At 37.7% G+C, this 27255-nt stretch overlaps 1 protein-coding gene across 2 annotated transcripts in view; it reads left to right on the plus strand.

Annotated features, from left to right (window-relative positions):
* cndp1 (carnosine dipeptidase 1) overlaps positions 1–27255 on the plus strand; it is a 138407-nt gene that overhangs the window by 98688 nt on the left and 12464 nt on the right. The window contains exons 3-10 of one of the 2 annotated variants that reach the window (XM_079241436.1): positions 5423–5566; positions 22488–22650; positions 23784–23872; positions 24434–24631; positions 24710–24794; positions 25556–25716; positions 25803–25967; positions 26041–26182. In XM_079241436.1, the coding sequence (XP_079097562.1) occupies positions 5423–5566; positions 22488–22650; positions 23784–23872; positions 24434–24631; positions 24710–24794; positions 25556–25716; positions 25803–25967; positions 26041–26182 (1147 nt within the window). The remainder of the gene's footprint in view (positions 1–5422; positions 5567–22487; positions 22651–23783; positions 23873–24433; positions 24632–24709; positions 24795–25555; positions 25717–25802; positions 25968–26040; positions 26183–27255) is intronic. The other variant, XM_079241437.1, reaches the window with a different exon arrangement.

Genomic DNA, 27255 nt, shown 5'->3' on the forward strand with positions numbered 1-27255 from the left:
CCCAACACAACAACTTGTGTCATCACCCGACACAATAACACAACGGCAATTGGTGTCATCACCCAACACAACAACTTGTGTCATCACCCGACACAATAACACAACGGCAATTGATGTCATCACCCAACACAACAACACAACGGCAATTGATGTCATCACCCAACACAACAACACAACGGCAATTGGTGTCATCACCCAACACAACAACACAGCGTCATCTGGTGTCATCACCCGACACAACAACACAGCGTCAACTGGTGTCATCACCCGACACAACAACACAGCGTCAACTGGTGTCATCACCCGACACAACAACACAACGGCAATTGGTGTCATCACCCGACACAACAACACAGCGTCAACTGGTGTCATCACCCGACACAACAACACAACGGCAACTGGTGTCATCACCCGACACAATAACACAACGGTAACTGGTGTCATCACCTGACACAACAACACAACGGCAATTGGTGTCATCACCCGACACAACAACACAACGGCAATTGGTGTCATCACCCGACACAACAACACAATGGTAACTGGTGTCATCACCCGACACAACAACACAACGGTAACTGGTGTCATCAGCCGACACAACAACACAACGGCAATTGGTGTCATCACCCGACACAACAACACAACGGCAATTGGTGTCATCACCCGACACAACAGCACAACGGCAACTGGTGTCATCACCCGACACAACAACACAGCGGCAACTGGTGTCATCACTCTACACATGACAGAAGCTGCTAAATTTTTGGGGACTTTTACCCTCTCACATAGTTTCTGGCGTCGTTCTGACTGAAGACACTGTCGACACAGCAGGCGCCAGAGACATCTCACAAGAGTTGCGGCACTCGCCAACACGCGGCCATGTGGTTCATATAACCCTTTGTTGTTCCAAACAGCTCATCTGTCAGTTCCCTGCAACGGATTCCAGCAGGAGGCAACACACATCAGGGCTGTTTCCAGCTTGGAGGGGGCCCTGGGCACCATGCTGTTTGGGGGCCTATAGTCTTTCAAACTGATGAAGAGATTTCTCCCCATTTAGACGGTCCTCTAAGATACCACCATCTATCATACTTTATGAGTAAAACAGGCTGCAGGTAAATGACAGATATTTGATTTGTGCCACTCAGCAAGTTAAACACTTAGATCCTGAACTACCCTAGTCTTCCACTTATCAGCATAACACCCAATAAGAACACGTTATTCACAGTAACAGTGTATTGTCCTGAAAACATCTGCTTCCTGGCTGTTGTCTTTACAAAGCCATCAGTAAGTCCTCTTCTGACAGCTGTTTGACCGTCTCATGGCCGATGCTGAGGCCTGCAGGACCAGCGAGGCAATGCTGTTCCATGGATGACCTTAGGAAGGTTTTCAAGTAAATTCAGTCCAGCTTTATTTGTACAGCACCACTTCACAACAATGTTGTCCCAAGACACTTTGCATACACATCATTTCAGGCCAGTTCATACATATCCTATAACAGAAACCAACTGATTGCATCAAGTCATGACTTGGATCCAATCCCCCATCCTGAGCTGCACGAGGCGACAGTGGGAAGGAAAAAACTCCCCTTTAACAGGAAGAAAACCCCTCGACTGGTTGGGGTGGAGAGGACAGGAAAGACAGATCAACATGTACAACTGCACTTATTCAGGAAGACCTGTGGAAAAAAGGAGAAATAAGTTAGAGACGGCAATATTGACATATATTTATACATTAATATATTAGAGAAATAGAGCGAGGTACTTCTCAGTGCATCAGGTAACATCCCCATTGCTACATAAGTAATGGATGGCTAGACTACCCATAACTATAAGAGCAATGAGCAGAACCTGGACAGTTGGGTCCTGATCCTTGATGAGGTCTTGAAGAGCTTCAGCTTTGAGAAGCTCCTCCCTGCTGAAGCTACAGTCACAGAGCGCAGGATCAGAGTCTGGGGATCCACATGTGTTGCTCCTGGAAAGACAAAGATCATTAGGTCATCAAGCAAAATACATCATGAGTGCATATTCCTATTTTGTTATTACAGTGATATTACAGTAATACAGGAAAATGAAGTGTTTTTATGTTAAACATTGTGATTGCAGTGTCACTTTAACGCTGTTACAAAATGTTCACTTTTAAGAGTTTATCAGTTTACACACTGTACTAAAGTCATAACATTTAGATAAATGTTCCACTGCCACAAGAGTCTAAAATAATCAAGAAATATTTATGAATTTATGTAAGACACCTCTACTGAGGAGCCTATAAAATACACCAAGCTGAGTTAAGTAATCCTGAGTTAGGATAAAATAACATGAAGTGTCAAACATATGAAAGTCAACTTCTACTGAGCAATGAGAGAACTGACTGCAACAACATGTCTCTGTAGGACAGGAGAGGACAGGACAGCAAGACAGGACAACAAGACAGGACAGGACAACAAGACAAGACAGGACAGGACAACAAGACAAGACAGGACAGGACAACAAGACAGGACAACAGGACAGGAGAGGACAACAAGACAAGACAGGACAGGACAACAAGACAGGACAACAGGACAGGACAACAAGACAGGACAACAGGACAGGAGAGGACAACAAGACAGGACAGGACAACAAGACAGGACAACAGGACAGGAGAGGACAACAGGACAGGAGAGGACAACAAGACAGGACAGGACAACAAGACAAGACAGGACAGGACAACAAGACAGGACAACAGGACAGGAGAGGACAACAAGACAAGACAGGACAGGACAACAAGACAGGACAACAGGACAGGAGAGGACAACAAGACAGGACAGGACAACAAGACAGGACAACAGGACAGGAGAGGACAACAAGACAGGACAGGACAACAAGACAAGACAGGACAGGACAACAAGACAGGACAACAAGACAGGACAACAGGACAGGAGAGGACAACAGGACAGGAGAGGACAACAAGACAGGACAGGACAACAAGACAAGACAGGACAGGACAACAAGACAGGACAACAGGACAGGAGAGGACAACAAGACAAGACAGGACAGGACAACAAGACAGGACAACAGGACAGGAGAGGACAACAAGACAGGACAGGACAACAAGACAGGACAACAGGACAGGAGAGGACAACAAGACAGGACAGGACAACAAGACAAGACAGGACAGGACAACAAGACAGGACAACAAGACAGGACAGGACAACAAGACAAGACAGGACAGGACAACAAGACAGGACAACAAGACAGGACAGGACAACAAGACAAGACAGGACAGGACAACAAGACAGGACAACAGGACAGGAGAGGACAACAAGACAAGACAGGACAGGACAACAAGACAGGACAACAGGACAGGAGAGGACAACAGGACAGGAGAGGACAACAAGACAGGACAGGACAACAAGACAAGACAGGACAGGACAACAAGACAGGACAACAGGACAGGAGAGGACAACAAGACAAGACAGGACAGGACAACAAGACAGGACAACAGGACAGGAGAGGACAACAAGACAGGACAGGACAACAAGACAAGACAGGACAGGACAACAAGACAGGACAACAAGACAGGACAGGACAACAAGACAAGACAGGACAGGACAACAAGACAGGACAACAGGACAGGAGAGGACAACAAGACAGGACAGGACAACAAGACAAGACAGGACAGGACAACAAGACAGGACAACAGGACAGGAGAGGACAACAGGACAGGAGAGGACAACAAGACAGGACAGGACAACAAGACAAGACAGGACAGGACAACAAGACAGGACAACAGGACAGGAGAGGACAACAAGACAGGACAGGACAACAAGACAAGACAGGACAGGACAACAAGACAGGACAACAGGACAGGACAGGACAACAAGACAAGACAGGACAGGACAACAAGACAGGACAGGACAGGGGAGGACAACAAGACAAGACAAGACAGGACAGGACAACAAGACAGAACAGGACAACAAGACAGGACAACAGGACAGGAGAGGACAACAAGACAGGACAGGACAACAAGACAAGACAGGACAGGACAACAAGACAGGACAACAGGACAGGAGAGGACAACAAGACAGGACAACAAGACAAGACAGGACAGGACAACAAGACAGGAGAGGACAACAAGACAGGACAGGACAGGACAGGACAACAAGACAGGACAGGACAGGACAACAAGACAGGACAACAGGACAGGACAGGACAACAAGACAGCACAGGACAGGGGAGGACAACAAGACAGGACAGGACAACAAGACAAGACAGGACAGGACAACAAGACAGGAGAGGACAACAAGACAGGACAGGACAGGACAACAAGACAGGACAACAGGACAGGACAGGACAACAAGACAGCACAGGACAGGGGAGGACAACAAGACAAGACAAGACAGGACAGGACAACAAGACAAGACAGGACAGGACAGGACAACAAGACAGGACAACAGGACAGGAGAGGACAACAAGACAGGACAGGACAGGACAGGACAACAAGACAAGACAGGACAGGACAACAAGACAGCACAGGACAGGGGAGGACAACAAGACAGGACAGGACAGGGGAGGACAACAAGACAGGACAACAAGACAGGACAGGACAACAAGACAGGATAGGACAACAAGCTAGCTATTTGATGCTCGCTAGCTGGTTAATTACCCAACTAGTTAACTAAAACTAGCCAAATTAAAAAACACAGTTGACTTCATTCATTGCAGAATATTTAGCTAATGACTTTCAACACCAAGAAATGCTGGAGCTTCAGTCACTTCGCAGAGAAAATGCTTCCGAAGCAGCGAGATGGTGGTCCGTGGTGGAACTGTTTGGAACCTTCCGCAGCTCCGTGAACCATGTGACGTCTGCATTTCCTGTGGGAGTTTCGCCACTCTCATTGGCTAGCATTGGCTACAAAGTGCTGGCTCTTTGAAGAGAGTGAGTGACAGCAGGAACAGCCAATCACAACAGTTTACAGTGTTAATCAGGCAACAACGATGCTAACGGCAGAATCTGTCAGCTGTAACAGATGTAAAATGGCAGGGACAACCGAGGACTTGATGCTTCAGACATCTAGCATGAGATGGAAAGGGTGCCTCTATCCAGTTCTACGGGTGTCACAAACACTTTCACAGTCTCCTGATGCCTGTGACTCAGTTCCAGGACAGCAATAGTTTAATTTGTGTTGAGAAGATCAATGGACGTGATTTGTATTGTTGGATATGTTGCCGTCGGTGACTCTGTGACCTCGCCTTCTTTAAATGTCCGTCAGAGTTGACTAAATATGTCATATTCTTGCAGCTAGGTCTATTAAAACAATTGATTATGCTGCTTGACATACAGACAATCAGGTGCCAGTTGTGAATCTTAAATAAGACTGAACATTTACATTTGTCCTTTTGGCTGATTATTATATTCTGAGTATTTATCTTTCTCTCTGTTTCAGACTCTGAGGAACTGGGTTGCCGTTGAAAGTGACTCCAGTAACGTTCAGAAGAGACCAGACCTTCACCACATGATGGGAATGGTGGCTCAGAAGTTGCAACTGATGGGGGGAACCGTAAAGTTAGTCGACATTGGAGAACAAGAAGTCAGTGCACAAGTGTCTTAAATCAAGATTATAAAATTTTTGTTGCTATTCTTGCCAAGCGAATGGAGGAAATGTTGACTTCTTTAATTGATGATCAGACCGGGTTTGTCCAGGGAAGGCAGACCCAAGATAATATCAGGAGATCCCTGCATACAATAGAGTATATTAAAACATACAACCTAAAAGCTATTTTATTGAGTATGAAAGCTTTTGACTCTGTAAGCTGGGAGTTTCTTTATAAGGTTATGGAAAAATTTGGTTTTCAACAAAATTTTATTCGTAATATCAAAACATTGTACTCTGGCCCAACGGCTAGAATCAAAGTGAATGGGAGCCTGTCCAATCCCATTCACCTTTAATGTGGTTGTCGCCAAGGCTGCCCTGCAAGCCCAAGTCTCTTCAATCTATTTATTGAGCCAGTTGCACAAGCTATAAGGCAAGATTTGGGCTTGCAGGGTATAAAAATAAGAGGCTCTGAGTACAGGGTATGCCTTCATGCAGATGATGTCTTGGTTACTCTTGAAAACCCAGATTCAGGCGTTCCCAGATTGATGGATAGATATGGAAATCTATCAGGCTAAACTCTAAATATTGAAAAGACCCAAGCCCTGGTGTCTAATTATACACCAACATCTTATCTTAAATCTAAGTAGAAATTCAATTGGGATTCTAACTCTATTAAATATTTCGGTATAAACTTAACAAAAGAAGAATCTGAGTTGTATACAGAAAATTACCAACAAATTACTTCACAAATTCGAGATTATTTAGACAGGTGGACCGCCGTCACTGTGGATATAGGTAATAGAATTATGGTGATAAAAACAAATATTTTGCCTAGACTGCTCTATTTATTTCAATCTTCACCCTCCGAAATCCCTGATACCTAAATTAGGGAATGGGATAAAGCCATCTCCCGTTTTATTTGGAATGGTAAAGCACCAAGAATTAGATTTAAAACTTTACATTTACCAAAATCTGAAGGGGGGCATGAGTTTACCATGCCTTAGAGATTACTTTACAGCAGCACAGATAAGACCACTCATGCTGTGGTGTAATAATAACTATATTGCAAAATGGAAGGCCATAGAGTCATCACTGTCAAATGAACCATTACAGAGTTTACTTTGAACCGGCTGTGATGGACAACAGTTTTATCCAGTGGGAAAACAAGGTGTTACTACATTGTGTCTGTTAACGGACAACCTTAATTTTACAGATTTTAAAACCATGTCTGAAAAATTTCATCTTGAAAAACACGACTTTTATAAATACCATCAGCTTTGTCTTTTCTTTGACAAAAACGTTAAAAGCCAACAGTTAGATAACTTATCTGGTATCATCCAGATGTTTATACAAGCCTACAAATCAAAACCAATCAAAAAAATAATTGGTGAGGTATATTGGAACATAACAAAATGAACATAACCTTTTTTTTTTTATCAAGGAGAAGTGGGAAAAGGAATTAGGTGTAAATATAGAACCGGATGAATAGGAAATTATCATTAATAGTCTAATTACTGCAACTAATTCACAAATGTGGAGGGACTTCTCCTGGAAAACATTGTCAGATACTTAATAACCCCTAAATTAAAATCAAGACAAACTGGTCAACCAGCCGTATGCTGGCGAGATTGTGGGCACAGCCCTGCAGACCATACTCTTGTTTTTTGGGGATGCCCTGTCCTTAACTCTTTTTGGGAAGGTGTACATCAGATGATTAAAAATGTCCTTTTGTTTTGACATAAAATTTACATGTGTATCTTTTATTTAGGAAATCTAGATCAAAAGTTGTCCACAGCAGATAAATATCAAATCGTTACGACAATGAGCAAAAAAGCCACTAAGCATTGGCTTAGCAAGGACCCATCTACTATAAAACAGTATATGGCCATTGTCAATAATATTTATAATATGGAATGCTTGACTTTTGACTTGAGACTCCGAAAAGAAAAAGGTGATACCCCTTGGGGAAAAATGGGAAACTTATCAAAACCCTTGAAGGAAGTATGATACCTTCTCTTTTTTTAAATTAATTAATCTATTTTCTCCCTCTGTTCTTGGGGGAGAATGTGGTTTTGGTTTATTGTAGAATCAGAATTTGGGTGATAAATCAGACGACGGTTTGTTAAACGGGATAGATTTTTTTTTTTTTTAATTGTATCACTTGTCTTTACTTTTTTGACTTGATTTAAGTACCCCTCTTAAACACCAATTTGTTTATTAGTGTTCTTTTTGTATATTTTTTCCTTTTGTAAAATACATAATTTAAATAAAAATTAAGTGTAAAAAAAGCTCATTTGATAAAAGTTTTTTTTTTTTTTTTTTTTTTTTTAATGACAAATATGATATTTTTCAATAAATACCATGCAACAACATGCACATACCGTGGCACAACCCACAAATATCATACTACAACCTGTAAATACAATACCACAGCTGTAAATACCATACAACAACATATACATACCGTGGCACAACCTATAAATGTCACACTACAACTTGTAGATAACAAACCACAGCCTGTAGATACATTACTACAACATGTAAATATCATATGAAAACCTTTAAATTCCATATTACAACCTGTAAATACCATATCATATCTGTAAATACCATTCAACAACATATACATACCATGGCACAAAACATAAATACCATACTACAACCTGTATGGTATTTACATAATACGATACAACCTGTGAATACCATACCACATCCTGTAAATACTATACTGTAACCTTTAAATGCCATACCATGCCTGTAAATACCATTCTACCACATATAAATACCAGACTAAAACCTGTAAATACTATGCTAAAACCTGTAAATACCATACCACAAACTTTGAATACCATACTACAACCTGAATGGAATTTACATACTACAATAAAACCTGTAAATACCACACTAAAACCTGTAAATAACATACTAAAACCTGTAAATACTAGACTACAACCCGTAAATACCATACTAAAACCTGTAAATACCATACCACAAACTTTAAATACCACACTACAACCTGTATAGTATTTACATACTACAATACAACCTGTGAATACCATACCACATCCTATAACTACAATACTGTAACCTTTAAAAACAATACCGTGGTAAATGCCATACTTAAACCTGTAAATACCACACTAAAACCTGTAAATATCACACTACAACCTGTAAATACCACACTACAACCTGTAAATACCATACCACAACCTGTAAATACCATACTAAAACCTATAAATACCACACCACAACCTGTAAATACCATACTAAAACCTGCAAATACCACAATAAAATCTGTGAATACCACACTACAACCTGTAAATACAACACAAAAACCTGTAAATACAACACTACAACCTGTAAATGCCACACTACAACCTGTAAAGACCAAACTACAACCTGTAAATACGGCACTACAACCTGTAAATACCACAAGAAAAACCTATAAATAACTTACTAAAACATGTAAAGACCAAACTACAACCTGTAACTACCATACCACAACCTGTAAATACCACACTACAACCTGTAAATACCACACTAAACCAATACTAAAACTTGTAAATACAGAACTACAACCTGTAAAAAGAGCACACTAAAACCCGTTAATACCACACTAAAACCTGTAAATACCAGACTACAAATTGTAAATACCATACTAAGACCTGTAAATAACACACTACAACCTGCAAATACCACACTAAAACCTATAAATACCACACTAAAACCTGTAAAAAGAGCACACTACAACCTGTAAATACCACACTAAAACCTGTAAATACCAAACTACAACCGGTAAATAACACACTACAACCTGCAAATACCACAATAAAACCTGTAAATAACACACTACAACCTGCAAATACCACACTAAAACCTATAAATACCACACTAAAACCTGTAAATACCATACTAAAACCTGTAAATACCACACTACAACCTGTAAATACCAAACTACAACCTGTAAATACCATACTAAAACTTGTAAATACCAAACTACAACCTGTAAAGACCAAACAACAACCTGTAAATTCCACACTACAACCTGTAAATACCACACTACTACCTGTAAATACCATACTAAAACCTGCAAATACCACAATAAAATCTGTGAAAACCACACTACAACCTGTAAATACAACACAAAAACCTGTAAATACAACACTACAACCTGTAAATGCCACACTACAACCTGTAAAGACCAAACTACAACCTATAAATACGGCACTACAACCTGTAAATACCACAATAAAACCTATAAATAACTTACTAAAACATGTAAAGACCAAACTACAACCTGTAACTACCATACCACAACCTGTAAATACCACACTACAACCTACAAATACCACACTACAACCGACAAATACCATACTAAAACCTGTAAATACCACACTACAACCTGTAAATACCATACTATACCAAGACTAAAACTTGCAAATACCAAACTACAACCTGTAAATACCACACTACAACCTTTAAATACCATACTAAAACCTGTTAATACCACACTAAAACCTATAAATACCACACTACTACCTGTAAATACTACACTACAACCAACAAATACCAAACTGAAACCTGTTAATACGACACTGAAACCTTTAAATACAACACTACAACCTGTAACTACCAAACTACAATCTGTAAATACCATACTACAACCTGTAAATACCACACTACAACCGACAAATACCATACTAAAACCTGTAAATACCACACTACAACCTGTGAATACCAGACTATACCAAGACTAAAACTTGCAAATACTAAACTACAACCTGTAAATACCACACTACAAGCTGTAAATACCATACTAAAACCTGTTAATACCACACTAAAACCAGTCAATACCATACTACAACCAATAAATACCACACTACAACCTGTAAGTACCACACTGAAACCTGTAAATACCACACTACAACCTGTAAATACCACACTACAGCCTGTAAATACCACACTAAAACCTGTAAATGCCAAACTACAACCTGTAAATGCTACACTAAAACGTGTAAATACCAAACTAAAGCCTGTAGATTCCTTACCACAATCTGTAAATACCACACTACAACCTGTAAATATAACACTAAAACCGGTAAATACCACACTACAACCTGTGAATACCATACTACAACCTGTAAATACCAAACTACAACCTGTAAATACGACACTGCAACCTGTAAATACCACAGTACAACCTGTAAATACCACACTGAAACCTGTAAATAACACACTACAACCTGCAAATACCACACTAAAACCTATAAATACCACACTAAAACCTGTAAAAAGAGCACACTAAAACCTGTAAATACCACACTAAAACCTGTAAATACCAAACTACAACCTGTAAATAACACACTACAACCTGCAAATACCACACTAAAACCTGTAAATAACACACTACAACCTGCAAATACCACACTAAAACCTATAAATACCACACTAAAACCTGTAAATACCATACTACAACCTGTAAATACCACACTACAACCTGTAAATACCACACTAAAACCTGTAAATACCAAACTACAACCTGTAAATACCATACTAAAACTTGTAAATACCAAACTACAACCTGTAAAGACCAAACAACAACCTGTAAATTCCACACTACAACCTGTAAATACCACACTACTACCTGTAAATACCACACTACAACCTGTAAATACCATACTATACCAGGACTAAAACTTGCAAATACCATACTACAACCTGTAAATACTACACTACAACCTTTAAATACCATACTAAAACCTGTTAATACCACACTAAAACCTTTAAATACCACACTACTACCTGTAAATATTACACTACAACCGACAAATACAAAACTGAAACCTGTTAATACCACACTAAAACCAGTCAATACCATACTACAACCAATAAATACCACACTACAACCTGTAAGTACCACACTGAAACCTGTAAATACCACACTACAACCTGTAAATACCACACTAAAACCTGTAAATGCCAAACTACAACCTGTAAATGCTACACTGAAACCTGTAAATACCAAACTAAAGCCTGTAAATACCATACTAAAACCTGTAAATACCAAACTACAACCTGTAAAGACTAAACTACAACCTGTAAATACAACACTAAAACCTGTAAATACCAAACTACAACCTGTAAATTCCACACTAAAACCTGTAAATACCAAATTACAACCTGTAAATACCATACTAAAACCTGTAGATTCCTTACCACAATCTGTAAATACCACACTACAACCTGTAAATATAACACTAAAACCGGTAAATACCACACTACAACCTGTGAATACCATACTACAACCTGTAAATACAACACTACAAACTGTAAATACCAAACTACAATCTGTAAATACCAAACTACAACCTGTCATTAACACACTAAAACTTGTAAATACCATAAGACCTGTAAATACCACACTACAACCTGTAAATACCACACTAAACCAATACTAAAACTTGTAAATACCAAACTACAACCTGTAAAAAGAGCACACTAAAACCTGTTAATACCACACTAAAACCTGTAAATACCAGACTACAAATTGTAAATACCATACTAAAACCTGTAAATAACACACTACAACCTGCAAATACCACACTAAAACCTATAAATACCACACTACAACCTGTAAAAAGAGCACACTAAAACCTGTTAATACCACACTAAAACCTGTAAATACCAGACTACAAATCGTAAATACCATACTAAGACCTGTAAATACCATACTAAAACTTGTAAATACCAAACTACAACCTGTAAAGACCAAACAACAACCTGTAAATTCCACACTACAACCTGTAAATACCACACTACTACCTGTAAATACCACACTACAACCGACAAATACCATACTAAAACCTGTAAATACCACACTACAACCTGTAAATACCATACTATACCAAGACTAAAACTTGCAAATACCAAACTACAACCTGTAAATACCACACTACAACCTTTAAATACCATACTAAAACCTGTTAATACCACACTAAAACCTATAAATACCACACTACTACCTGTAAATACTACACTACAACCAACAAATACCAAACTGAAACCTGTTAATACGACACTGAAACCTTTAAATACAACACTACAACCTGTAACTACCAAACTACAATCTGTAAATACCATACTACAACCTGTAAATACCACACTACAACCGACAAATACCATACTAAAACCTGTAAATACCACACTACAACCTGTGAATACCAGACTATACCAAGACTAAAACTTGCAAATACTAAACTACAACCTGTAAATACCACACTACAAGCTGTAAATACCATACTAAAACCTGTTAATACCACACTAAAACCAGTCAATACCATACTACAACCAATAAATACCACACTACAACCTGTAAGTACCACACTGAAACCTGTAAATACCACACTACAACCTGTAAATACCACACTACAACCTGTAAATACCACACTAAAACCTGTAAATGCCAAACTACAACCTGTAAATGCTACACTAAAACCTGTAAATACCAAACTAAAGCCTATAGATTCCTTACCACAATCTGTAAATACCACACTACAACCTGTAAATATAACACTAAAACCGGTAAATACCACACTACAACCTGTGAATACCATACTACAACCTGTAAATACCAAACTACAACCTGTAAATACCACACTACAACCTGTAAAGACTAAACTACAACCTGTAAATACAACACTAAAACCTGTAAATACCTAACTACAACCTGTAAATTCCACACTAAAACCTGTAAATACCAAATTACAACCTGTAAATACCATACTAAAACCTGTAAATAACACACTGCAACCTGCAAATACCACACTAAAACCTATAAATACCACACTAAAACCTGTAAAAAGAGCACACTAAAACCTGTAAATACCATACTAAAACCTGTAAATAACACACTACAACCTGCAAATACCACACTAAAACCTATAAATACCACACTACAACCTGTAAAAAGAGCACACTAAAACCTGTTAATACCACACTAAAACCTGTAAATACCAGACTACAAATCGTAAATACCATACTAAGACCTGTAAATACCATACTAAAACTTGTAAATACCAAACTACAACCTGTAAAGACCAAACAACAACCTGTAAATTCCAGACTACAACCTGTAAATACCACACTACTACCTGTAAATACCACACTACAACCTGTGAATACCAGACTATACCAAGACTAAAACTTGCAAATACTAAACTACAACCTGTAAATACCACACTACAAGCTGTAAATACCATACTAAAACCTGTTAATACCACACTAAAACCAGTCAATACCATACTACAACCAATAAATACCACACTACAACCTGTAAGTACCACACTGAAACCTGTAAATACCACACTACAACCTGTAAATACCACACTACAACCTGTAAATACCACACTAAAACCTGTAAATGCCAAACTACAACCTGTAAATGCTACACTAAAACCTGTAAATACCAAACTAAAGCCTGTAGATTCCTTACCACAATCTGTAAATACCACACTACAACCTGTAAATATAACACTAAAACCGGTAAATACCAAACTACAACCTGTAAATACCACACTACAACCTGTAAAGACTAAACTACAACCTGTAAATACAACACTAAAACCTGTAAATACCTAACTACAACCTGTAAATTCCACACTAAAACCTGTAAATACCAAATTACAACCTGTAAATACCATACTAAAACCTGTAAATAACACACTGCAACCTGCAAATACCACACTAAAACCTATAAATACCACACTAAAACCTGTAAAAAGAGCACACTAAAACCTGTAAATACCATACTAAAACCTGTAAATAACACACTACAACCTGCAAATACCACACTAAAACCTATAAATACCACACTAAAACCTGTAAATACCATACTACAACCTGTAAATACCACACTACAACCTGTAAATACCACACTAAAACCTGTAAATACCAAACTACAACCTGTAAATACCATACTAAAACTTGTAAATACCAAACTACAACCTGTAAAGACCAAACAACAACCTGTAAATTCCACACTACAACCTGTAAATACCACACTACTACCTGTAAATACCACACTACAACCTGTAAATACCATACTATACCAAGACTAAAACTTGCAAATACCATACTACAACCTGTAAATACTACACTACAACCTTTAAATACCACACTACTACCTGTAAATATTACACTACAACCGACAAATACCAAACTGAAACCTGTTAATACCACACTGAAACCTTTAAATACAACACTACAACCTGTAAATACCACACTACAACCGACAAATACCATACTAAAACCTGTAAATACCACACTACAACCTGTAAATACCACACTATACCAAGACTAAAACTTGCAAATACTAAACTACAACCTGTAAATACCACACTACAAGCTGTGAATACCATACTAAAACCTGTTAATACCACACTAAAACCAGTCAATACCATACTACAACCAATAAATACCACACTACAACCTGTAAGTACCACAGTGAAACCTGTAAATACCACACTACAACCTGTAAATACCACACTAAAACCTGTAAATGCCAAACTACAACCTGTAAATGCTACACTGAAACCTGTAAATACCAAACTAAAGCCTTTAAATACCATACTAAAACCTGTAAATACCACACTACAACCTGTAAAGACTAAACTACAACCTGTAAATACAACACTAAAACCTGTAAATACCTAACTACAACCTGTAAATTCCACACTAAAACCTGTAAATACCAAATTACAACCTGTAAATACCATACTAAAACCTGTAGATTCCTTACCACAATCTGTAAATACCACACTACAACCTGTAAATATAACACTAAAACCGGTAAATACCACACTACAACCTGTAAATACCATATTACAACCTGTAAATACAACACTACAAACTGTAAATACCAAACTACAATCTGTAAATACCATACTACAACCCGTCATTACCACACTAAAACTTGTAAATACCATGATAAGACGTGTAAATACCACACTATAACCTGTAAATACCACACTAAACCAATACTAAAACTTGTAAATACCAAACTACAACCTGTAAAAAGAGCACACTAAAACCTGTTAATACCACACTAAAACCTGTAAATACCAGACTACAAATTGTAAATACCATACTAAAACCTGTAAATAACACACTACAACCTGCAAATACCACACTAAAACCTATAAATACCACACTACAACCTGTAAAAAGAGCACACTAAAACCTGTTAATACCACACTAAAACCTGTAAATACCAGACTACAAATCGTAAATACCATACTAAGACCTGTAAATACCATACTAAAACTTGTAAATACCAAACTACAACCTGTAAAGACCAAACAACAACCTGTAAATTCCACACTACAACCTGTAAATACCACACTACTACCTGTAAATACCACACTACAACCGACAAATACCATACTAAAACCTGTAAATACCACACTACAACCTGTAAATACCATAATATACCAAGACTAAAACTTGCAAATACCAAACTACAACCTGTCAATACTATACTAAAACCTGGAAATACCACACTACAACCTGTAAATACCACACTAAAACCTGTAAATACCAAACTATAACCTGTAAATACGACACTGCAACCTGTAAATACCACACTACAACCTGTAAATACCACACTGAAACCTGTAAATAACACACTAAAACCTGCAAATACCAAACTACAACCTGTAAACACCACACTACAACCTGTAAATACCACACGCCAACATGTAAATACCATACTAAAACCTGTTAATACCACACTAAAAACTGTCAATACCATACTACAACCTGTAAATACCACACTACAACCTGTGAATTACCACACTAAAACCTGTAAATACCACACTACAACCTGTAAATACAAGACCAAAACCTGTGAATACCACACTACAACCTGTAAATACCAACGTACAATCTGTAAATACCATACTACAACGTGTAAATACCACACTAAAACCTGTAAATACCATGATAAGACCTGTAAATACCATACTACAACCTGTAAATACTACAATAAAACCTGTAAATACCTTACTAAAACATGTAAAGACCAAACTACAACCTGTAACTACCATACCAAAACCTGTAAATACCACACTACAACCTGAAAATACCACAATAAAACCTGTAAATACCACACTAAAACCTGTTAATACCACACTAAAGCCTGTAAATACCATACTAAAACCTGGATATACCATACCACAAAGTGTAAACACTGAATTAAAACCTGTAAATACCAAACTACAACCTGTAAACACCACACTACAACGTGTAAATACCAAACTACAACCTGTAAATACGACACTACAATCTATAAATACCATACTACAACCTACAAATACCATTCCAAAACCTGTAAATACCACACTACAACCTGTAAATACCACACTATACCTATACTAAAACTTGTAAATACCAAACTGCAACCTGTAAATACCACACTACAACATGTAAATACCACACAAATACATGTAAATACCACACTAATACATGTAAATACCATACTAAAACCCTTTTAATACCACACGAAAACCTGTGAATACCATACTACAACCTGTAAATACAACACTAAGACCTGTAAATACCAAACTACAATCTGTAAATACCATACTACAACCTGTCAATACCACACTAAAACTTGTAAATACCATGATAAGACCTGTAAATACCACGCTACAACCTGTAACTACCATACCACAACCTGTAAATACCACACTACAACCTGTAAATACCACACTAAACCAATCCTAAAACTTGTAAATACCAAACTACAACCTGTAAAAAGAGCACACTAAAACCTACTACCACACTAAAACCTGTAAATACCAGACTACAAATTGTAAATACCATACTAAAACCTGTAAATAACACACTACAACCTGCAAATACCACACTAAAACCTATAAATACCACACTACAACCTGTAAAAAGAGCACACTAAAACCTGTTAATACCACACTAAAACCTGTAAATACCAGACTACAAATCGTAAATACCATACTAAAACCTGTTAATACCACACTAAAAACTGTCAATACCATACTACAACCTGTAAATACCACACTACAACCTGTGAATTACCACACTAAAACCTGTAAATACCACACTACAACCTGTAAATATAACACTAAAACCTGTAAATACCACACTACAACCTGTAAATACAAGACCAAAACCTGTGAATACCACACTACAACCTGTAAATACCAAACTACAATCTGTAAATACCATACTACAACCTGTAAATACCACACTAAAACCTGTAAATACCATGATAAGACCTGTAAATACCATACTACAACCTGTAAATACTACAATAAAACCTGTAAATACCTTACTAAAACATGTAAAGACCAAACTAAAACCTGTAACTACCATACCACAACCTGTAAATACCACACTACAACCTACAAATACCATTCCAAAACCTGTAAATACCACACTACAACCTTCAAATACCACACTAAACCAATACTAAAACTTGTAAATACCACACTAAAACCTGTAAATACCACACTTAAACCTTTAAATACCACACTACAACCTGTAAATACCACACTAAAACCATTAAATACCACACTATACCAAGACTAAAACTTGCAAATACCAAACTACAACCTGTAAATACCACACTACAACCCGTAAATACCACATTAAAACTTGTGAATACCACAATACAACCTGTAAATACCGCACTACAACCTGTAAATACCACACTAAAACCATTAAATACCACACTATACCAAGACTAAAACTTGCAAATACCAAACTACAACCTGTAAATACCACACTACAACCCGTAAATACCACATTAAAACTTGTGAATACCACAATACAACCTGTAAATACCACACTACAACCCGTAAATACCACATTAAAACTTGTGAATACCACAATACAACCTGTAAATACCACAATACAACCTGTAAATACCGCACTACAACCTGTAAATACCATAGTTAAACCTGTTAATACCACACTAAAACCTGTCAATACGATACTAAAACCTGTAAATACCATACTACAACCTGTAAATACCACACTACAACCTGTAAATACCACACTAAAACCTGTAAATACTACAATACAACCTGTAAATACCACACTACAACCTGTAAATACCACACTAAAACCTGTAAATACCACACTACAGTCTGTAAATACCATACTAAAACCTGGATATACCACACTACAACCTGTAAATACAAAACTACAACCTGTAAATGCCACACTATACCAAGACTAAAACTTGCAAATACCAAACTACAACCTGTAAATACCACAGTACAACCCGTAAATACCACATTAAAACTTGTGAATACCACAATACAACCTGTCAATACCATACTACAACCTGTAAATACCACACTACAACCTGTAAATACCACACTAAAACCTGTAAATACCAAACTACAACCTGTAAATACCATACTAAAACTTGTAAATACCAAACTACAACCTGTAATGACCAAACAACAACCTGTAAATTCCACACTACAACCTGTAAATACCACACTACTACCTGTAAATACCACACTACAACCGACAAATACCATACTAAAACCTGTAAATACCACACTACAACCTGTAAATACCATACTATACCAAGACTAAAACTTGCAAATACCAAACTACAACCTGTAAATGCCACACTACAACCTTTATATACCATACTAAAACCTGTTAATACCACACTAAAACCTATAAAGACCACACTACTACCTGTAAATACTACACTACAACCGACAAATACCAAACTGAAACCTGTTAATACCACACTGAAACCTTTAAATACAACACTACAACCTGTAAATACCAAACTACAATCTGTAAATACCATACTACAACCTGTAAATACCACACTACAACCGACAAATACCATACTAAAACCTGTAAATACCAAACTACAACCTGTTAATACCACACTAAAACCAGTCAATACCATACTATAACCAATAAATACCACACTACAACCTGTAAGTACCACACTGAAACCTGTAAATACCACACTACAACCTTTAAATACCACACTAAAACCTGTAAATGCCAAACTACAACCTGTAATGCTACACTAAAACCTGTAAATACCAAACTAAAGCCTGTAAATACCATACTAAAACCTGTAAATACCAAACTACAACTTGTAAAGACTAAACTACAACCTGTAAATATGACACCAAAACCTGTAAATACCATACTAAAACATGTGAAGACCAAACTACAACCTGTAACTACCATACCAAAACCTGTAAATACCACACTACAACCTGAAAATATCACAATAAAACCTGTAAATACCACACTAAAACCTGTTAATACCACACTAAAGCCTGTAAATACCATACTAAAACCTGGATATACCATACCACAAAGTGTAAACACTGAATTAAAACCTGTAAATACCAAACTACAACCTGTAAACACCACACTACAACGTGTAAATACCAAACTACAACCTGTAAATACGACACTACAATCTGTAAATACCATACTACAACCTACAAATACCATTCCAAAACCTGTAAATACCACACTACAACCTGTAAATACCACACTATACCTATACTAAAACTTGTAAATACCAAACTGCAATCTGTAAATACCACACTACAACATGTAAATACCACACAAATACATGTAAATACCACACTAATACATGTAAATACCATACTAAAAACCCTTTTAATACCACACGAAAACATGTGAATACCACACTAAAACCTGTAAATACCATACTGCAACCTGTAAATACCACACTACAACCTGTACATACCACACTAAGACCTGTAAATAACACACTACAACCTGCAAATACCACACTAAAACCTGTCAATACCACACTACAACCTGTAAATACCACATTACAACCTGTAAATACCACATTACAACCTGTAAATACCATACTAAAACCTATAAATACTGTATTAAAACCTGTAAATACCACACTACAACCTGTAAATACCATACTAAAACCTATAAATACCACACTACAACCTGTAAATACCATACTAAAACCTATAAATACCACACTAAAACTTTTAAAAACCATACTACAACCTCTAAATACCACACTAAAACCTGTAAATTTCACACTACAACCTGTAAATACCACACTAAAACCTGTAAATACCACACTACAACCTGTAAATACCACACTAAAACCTGTAAATACCATACTAAAACCTGTAAATACCAAACAACAACCTGTAAATACCATACAACCTGTAAATACCACACTAAAAACCGTAAACACCATACTAAAACCTGTAAATACCATACTAAGACTTGTAAATACCACACTAAAACCTGTAAATACCACACTACATCTTGTAAATACCAAACTACAACCTGTAAATACCACACTACAACCTGTAAATACCATACTAAAACCTGTAAATACCATACTAAAATATGCGAATACCATACTACAACCTGTAAATACCACACTACAACCTGTAAATACCACACTAAAACCTGTAAATACCAAATTACAATCTGTAAATACCATACTAAAACCTGTAAATACCTGACCACAATCTGTAAATACCATACTAAAACCTGTAAATTTCACACTACAACCTGTAAATACCACACTAAAACCTGTAAATACCACACTACAACCTGTAAATACCATACTAAGACTTGTAAATACCACACTAAAACCTGTAAATACCACACTACATCTTGTAAATACCAAACTACAACCTGTAAATACCACACTACAACCTGTAAATACCATACTAAAACCTGTAAATACCATACTAAAATATGCGAATACCATACTACAACCTGTAAATACCACACTACAACCTGTAAATACCACACTGCAACCTGTAAATACCATACTAAAACCTGTAAATACCTGACCACAATCTGTAAATACCATACTAAAACCTGTAAATACCATCCTAAAACCTGTAAATACCACACTACAACCTGTAAATACCATACTAAAATATGCGAATACCATACTACAACCTGTAAATACCACACTAAAACCTGTAAATACCAAACTACAACCTGTAAATACCATACTAAAACCTGTAAATACCAAACAACAACCTGTAAATACCACGCTACAACCTGTAAATACCAAAGTACAACCTGTAAATACGACACTAAAAACCGTAAATACCATACTAATACCTGTAAATACCACACTACAACCTGTAAATACCACACTAAAACCTGTAAATACCACACTAAATCCTGTAAATACCATACTAAAATATGCGAATACCATACTACAACCTGTAAATACCATACTAAAACCTGTAAATACCATACTAAAACCTGTAAATACCATACTAAGACTTGTAAATACCACACTAAAACCTGTAAATATGTTACTAAAACCTGTATATACACCACACTAAAACCTGTAAATATCTTACTAAAACCTGTATATACCATACTAAAACCTTTACATACCATATTAAAACTTGTAAATACATACTAAAACCTGTAAATACTATACTAAAACCTGTAAATACCATCCTAAAACCTGTAAATACCATACCACAACCTTTAAATACCACACTAAAACCTGTAAATACCATCCTAAAACCTGTAAATACCATACCACAACCTGTAAATACCACACTAAAACATGCAAATACATACTAAAACCTGTAAATACCATACTACAATCTGTACATACCACACTAAAACCTGTAAATACCAAACTAAAACCTGTAAATACCAAACTAAAACCTGTAAATACCATACTACAATCTGTACATACCACACTAAAACCTGTAAATACCAAACTAAAACCTGTAAATACCATACTACAACCTGTAAATACCACACTAAAACCTACACAACCAATCGCAAACAATCGGATTTGTGACGTCACTGTTTTTGTTTGTTTGTTTATCTGCAGCTTCCCGATGGACAGAGTTTACCTTTACCTCAAGTCGTGACGGTTCAGTTTGGAAGGGACCCTAGCAAGCAGACTGTGTGTGTTTATGGTCACGTGGACGTCCAGCCAGCGAAGCTTGAGGATGGTTGGGCCACTGACCCCTTCAACCTCACAGACCTCAACGGTAGGAGCCTTTAACCTCTCCAGTAAACATGACAAATTAACCGCATAATAAAACAAACCATCAGATCTAGGAAATTCGAGCAATGTGCAACTTTTGTAAACACACCTGGCTTATGCATTCAACGTTTGTCAGTGTTTGATTTCCTGATGACCTAATTACACTGATGCACACGGTAAACCTCCGTATTAACTTAGCAACTTTGGCATGTATTTAGCACTTTTTCAGACCCTTCTCGTGAGTTTAAAGTAAGCTCGGCGGTCTGCAGCTGTTATATCAGGCCTCATCAGTGGAGGGGAGCAAGAGGAGGCTGAATGTTGTGTTATGTTTACCACTTGCATGTGTGTCCAGAGGTATACATAACATAAAGAATCAAGAATCAAAGTGGAATTTGATTTCAAAGAATTAAAATCCACCGATAGTTTCCTAAATTGTTTTTATTGCAAGAAATATCATCAAGCATTTACTCTGATCATTGAATGTGTATCAGGCAGTAATTGGTTTGAATAAATATTATCCAGCATGCAGTACGCATCAAGCAAGTATTACTTTTTTACTGTTTTAAAATTTAATGTACTTTCCAAACAATACTAGAGGTGCAGTTTACTAAATTAATATTTGTGTCTGTTATTTGATTTCTTCATTTATTAATATCCATTTTAATAAATGTTGCTATTTGGGACAAATATTGTTATGCAATTACAATGTGATTAATCAAGCTTAATTGACTGCAAGCCTGTAATTAGATGAATAATTAATACATTATTTAATGAGACCAATTTTTCTTTTTAATCATTTTATTAATTTTTTATATAGGTTTGCTTACTTATTTTCTATTCATGTTCATTTTCAAATCTGTAAATATTTGCTGTAATGAATGCATTAGTGTATTGCAGGCTGTGAATAAAGGTAAAGGCAGATTAATGTGGAGGGGGTGGGGAATTAAATAAGCTAATGCTTTATTTATAATGTTAATGCCCTAAATAACAAAAACAATTCTTCAAATAAAATTTAAAAAACATGGCAGATGACATGAACACGTGTGGTGGAAGAAAATGTCATTAAGATAATTTTCCAAAGACCCAGTGATTTTCATGAATATAAATGAATTGATTTTTGTGCTGCCTTCCTTTCAGGTAATCTGTATGGAAGAGGAGCATCAGATAACAAAGCCCCAGTTTTAGCCTGGATCCATGCTGTAGAGGCTTACCTCGCCCTCAATATGGTGAGAGGCGGTTCACCGTGAATGCGCATATCTTTCCATTAGTTACTGATTCTCTAGTTAAGAAGTTCATCTAGTCTTTCATCCCATCTACAAACACATTCATGTTTGTCGAGAAAGCATCAGAAAGGAAAGATGAAAGTGTATTTATCAGCTGTTATGAATATAAAGTTCCATTAAAGCAATATTTTATGACCTTAAAACACTGTTTCTGAGCTGTTCTAGTAGAGTCTGACAGCCCAGAATATCCCATTACAGGTGGTTTCGCTGAACAGCCTTACACACACCAGCAGGTGGAGCTCAACGCTACCTGTGTAACACACAACTTCAGCAAAGACAATCAAGGAGCTATTATCGTAGGAAGAGCGAGATTGAAGGAGACAGTGAAAGGGTCAACATCAGACTGACTTTTACTGGCTGGAGAGAGCTCAGAGGAGAGACAGGATGCTAAATTAACATTAACTACTGGGGCTTTTTCAGTTTAATAGATGGGTTTTTGTTTGCTGGGACTTTTCCTCTAGTTAGTTATTGTCAAACACATCGACTTGTTTTACTGTCTACCAGGAGCTTCCTGTGAATGTGAAGTTGGTCATTGAGGGCATGGAAGAGACGGGCTCTAACGGCCTGGATGCCATGATCATGGCCCAGAGAGACACCTTCTTCTCAGATGTGGACTATATCGTCATCTCAGACTGTGGCTGGCTGAGTAGACGGCCAGCTCTCACCTATGGCACCAGAGGAAACTGTTACTTCTTCGCAGAGGTTGTGTGTCCATTTTAATTTGTATTTAAACCCAGAATGTCACCATTTATTGAAACTTAGAATCTGGTCTGTTCTTAGGTTGAAGGACCGAAGCAGGATTTGCATTCTGGTGTTTATGGAGGCACTGTGATCGAACCCATGACTGACCTCATTGGCATTCTTGGTGAGTGAACAGCTGACTAGCGCTGTTGCTTGGTCCTGTGATGAAAGTCGTGCATGCCGCATGTTGGTTCACATTTGAAATGAAAAGTTGTGACCTTGCAGAGACACAACAGCCCGCATGACAAGTGGCTTCAAACAGCTTTTTAATGGAATGAAAGCTTATTGTAAAACTCTCAATGCATCTGGTTTGGTACTTCTATGCATTTATGCCACTACAGTTTTATTTTAATGAGACAAAAATCACTTAAAGGTCTCACAATACACCCCCACACACGCAGGTTGAGGATATACTTTGTTTTAAAACTTGTCTCTGCAAACCCAACCAGCTGCATCATGAGGGCACATATTTACTTGTGTATTCAGCTTTCCTCCTGAGGTTAACAGAGTGGGAAATGAGCTGCTTCCCTGGCTACAGCTGTACTGGATCATGGAGTGGGACCTGCAGCGGGTGGTCGATCAGAATCACACAGATGTCTTTCACAATTTCTTTCTTTGAGGCACAGTTAGCATCCACTGCCGCAGTCGTCTGGTGAATCAGTGGTTCTAAATGAATGAAATGAACCCAGAGAAAATCAGGACTAAGGTTATAAACATAGAAAGGTAAACTATCTAAGTTAACATGACTGCTATGTTTACCTGAAATAAATCTAAAACTTACACCTGATCCTTGTATTAGGAGTATATCTCCTTTTAAAATGAACAAACAACACTAAATGTTATGACTTCAAGCTGTTCGAGAAATGAGATGAGCATCCTCTTTAGACTCGTTGATTAGCCCCAGTGGAAAGATCCTGATCCCCGGTATTAGAGAAGCTGTGGCTCCCCTCTCAGATGAAGAATGGAAAAGGTACCAGGACATCGAGTTCGACATGGATCACTACAAGAATAAGACCGGTGTCCACCAGTTAATGTACAACAACAAGGTATTAAGGCTTCACTCTTGGAAAAAAAAAAATCACATATTTCTTCACATTTCTTCACATTTGTCACTATGATCATTGCTTGAAAGGTGGACCTGTTGGCTCACATGTGGCGCTATCCTACCGTCTCCATCCATGGCATTGAAGGTGCTTTCTCTGACCCTGGCACCAAGACCGTCATCCCCGCAAAGGTTACTGCTAAGTTTTCCATAAGGCAAGTCCCCGACATGGACCCGGCTATGGTCAGAAAACAGGTAAAAGACGTCACTGGATGATTTTTTCTGTCTCTCATCTCTTTACATTCTGGTTTTTGACACCATGCTTCAGGTAACAGAGCACCTTCATTCAGTGTTTGCCAAGAGGAAGAGTCCTAACAAGCTTAAAGTGACGATGGTAATTGGGGCCAAGCCCTGGTTGTCTGACACTCAGAATCCTCTCTTCGAGGCTGGAAAAGCAGCTGTCAAGAGAGGTAAAGAATCTCTTTATGTCAAACATTCATCATTGCACCAGCATATTAGCGGTGTGGAGGTTAGCTGCCGGCCTGACTATCACTATGCTGAATCATGGAGTTGAACCCGCAATCAGAATCACACAGATGTCTTTGATGATTTCTTTCTTTGAGGCACACTTAGCATCCAGTGGCATAGCCGTCTGGTAAATTGGTAGTTCTTCATGAAGGAAATACACCCACAGAAAATCCGGACTAATGTTATGAACATACAAAATGTTAGTGTATGATACTGAGCAGAAGCAAAACGTTTTGCGAATGAAGAGGCATAACGCAGGTGTGCTCTGATTGGCTGGCTGGTGGATGGGTCTGCCAAAAGCTGCTGTCCTGCAAGTGCTGGTAGTTTCCCTGCTGCAACAAACCTGACTCACATCAATAGCTAATTAGCAAACTGGTGCAGATTGGATGACAGTCTCCTAATTAATCTGACATGTGACGTGCCTGAAGTTGCAGTATCTAATTTTGCCCTCGGTTTTTTACACTTCTCTATGATTGGTTGGTGACAAATCAAACCATCCAATCAGATCAGGTGACTTTCAGGCGTTCTTCCGCACCATTGTACGCTCTTAAGGATGCATCCCGTAACGTTCTGACTTTAAAACTGGGCGACCCAGATGTGTTCGATGACAAAACAAGAGTCATCGTAAGATGGTCTTCTGATGGTTGGAGAGAGCTAACAGGTCAGGTAGGATGCAGGATGGAGGCCCATTTCCACTGGATGAATGTGCACCGTGTTCTGGCTGTGTCGCAGTTTCGTTCCGACCTCCGTGGAGGGTGTGATGATCACCTCGTCTCATCACACCCTCTTGTGTAAGTTACCTGTTTCTACATTCACGCTTCGGCAGACCATTAGCATACATCTCTGCGATATTGGAATCACACTGACCTTAAGCTCTTAGACCTTGTTTTTATCTAATAATAAACCATTTTTACCACATTGGCTCAGCTTGTCAGTCCTTTGTCTGTTCCAATTGGTGTTTAGTTTATTTCATTAGTCAATAAAGCTCTCATACATAGCATCTGTTGCAACAGGG

Source organism: Telmatherina bonti (genome assembly GCF_933228915.1).
Source record: "Telmatherina bonti genome assembly, chromosome: 5".
NCBI lineage: Eukaryota > Metazoa > Chordata > Actinopteri > Atheriniformes > Telmatherinidae > Telmatherina > Telmatherina bonti.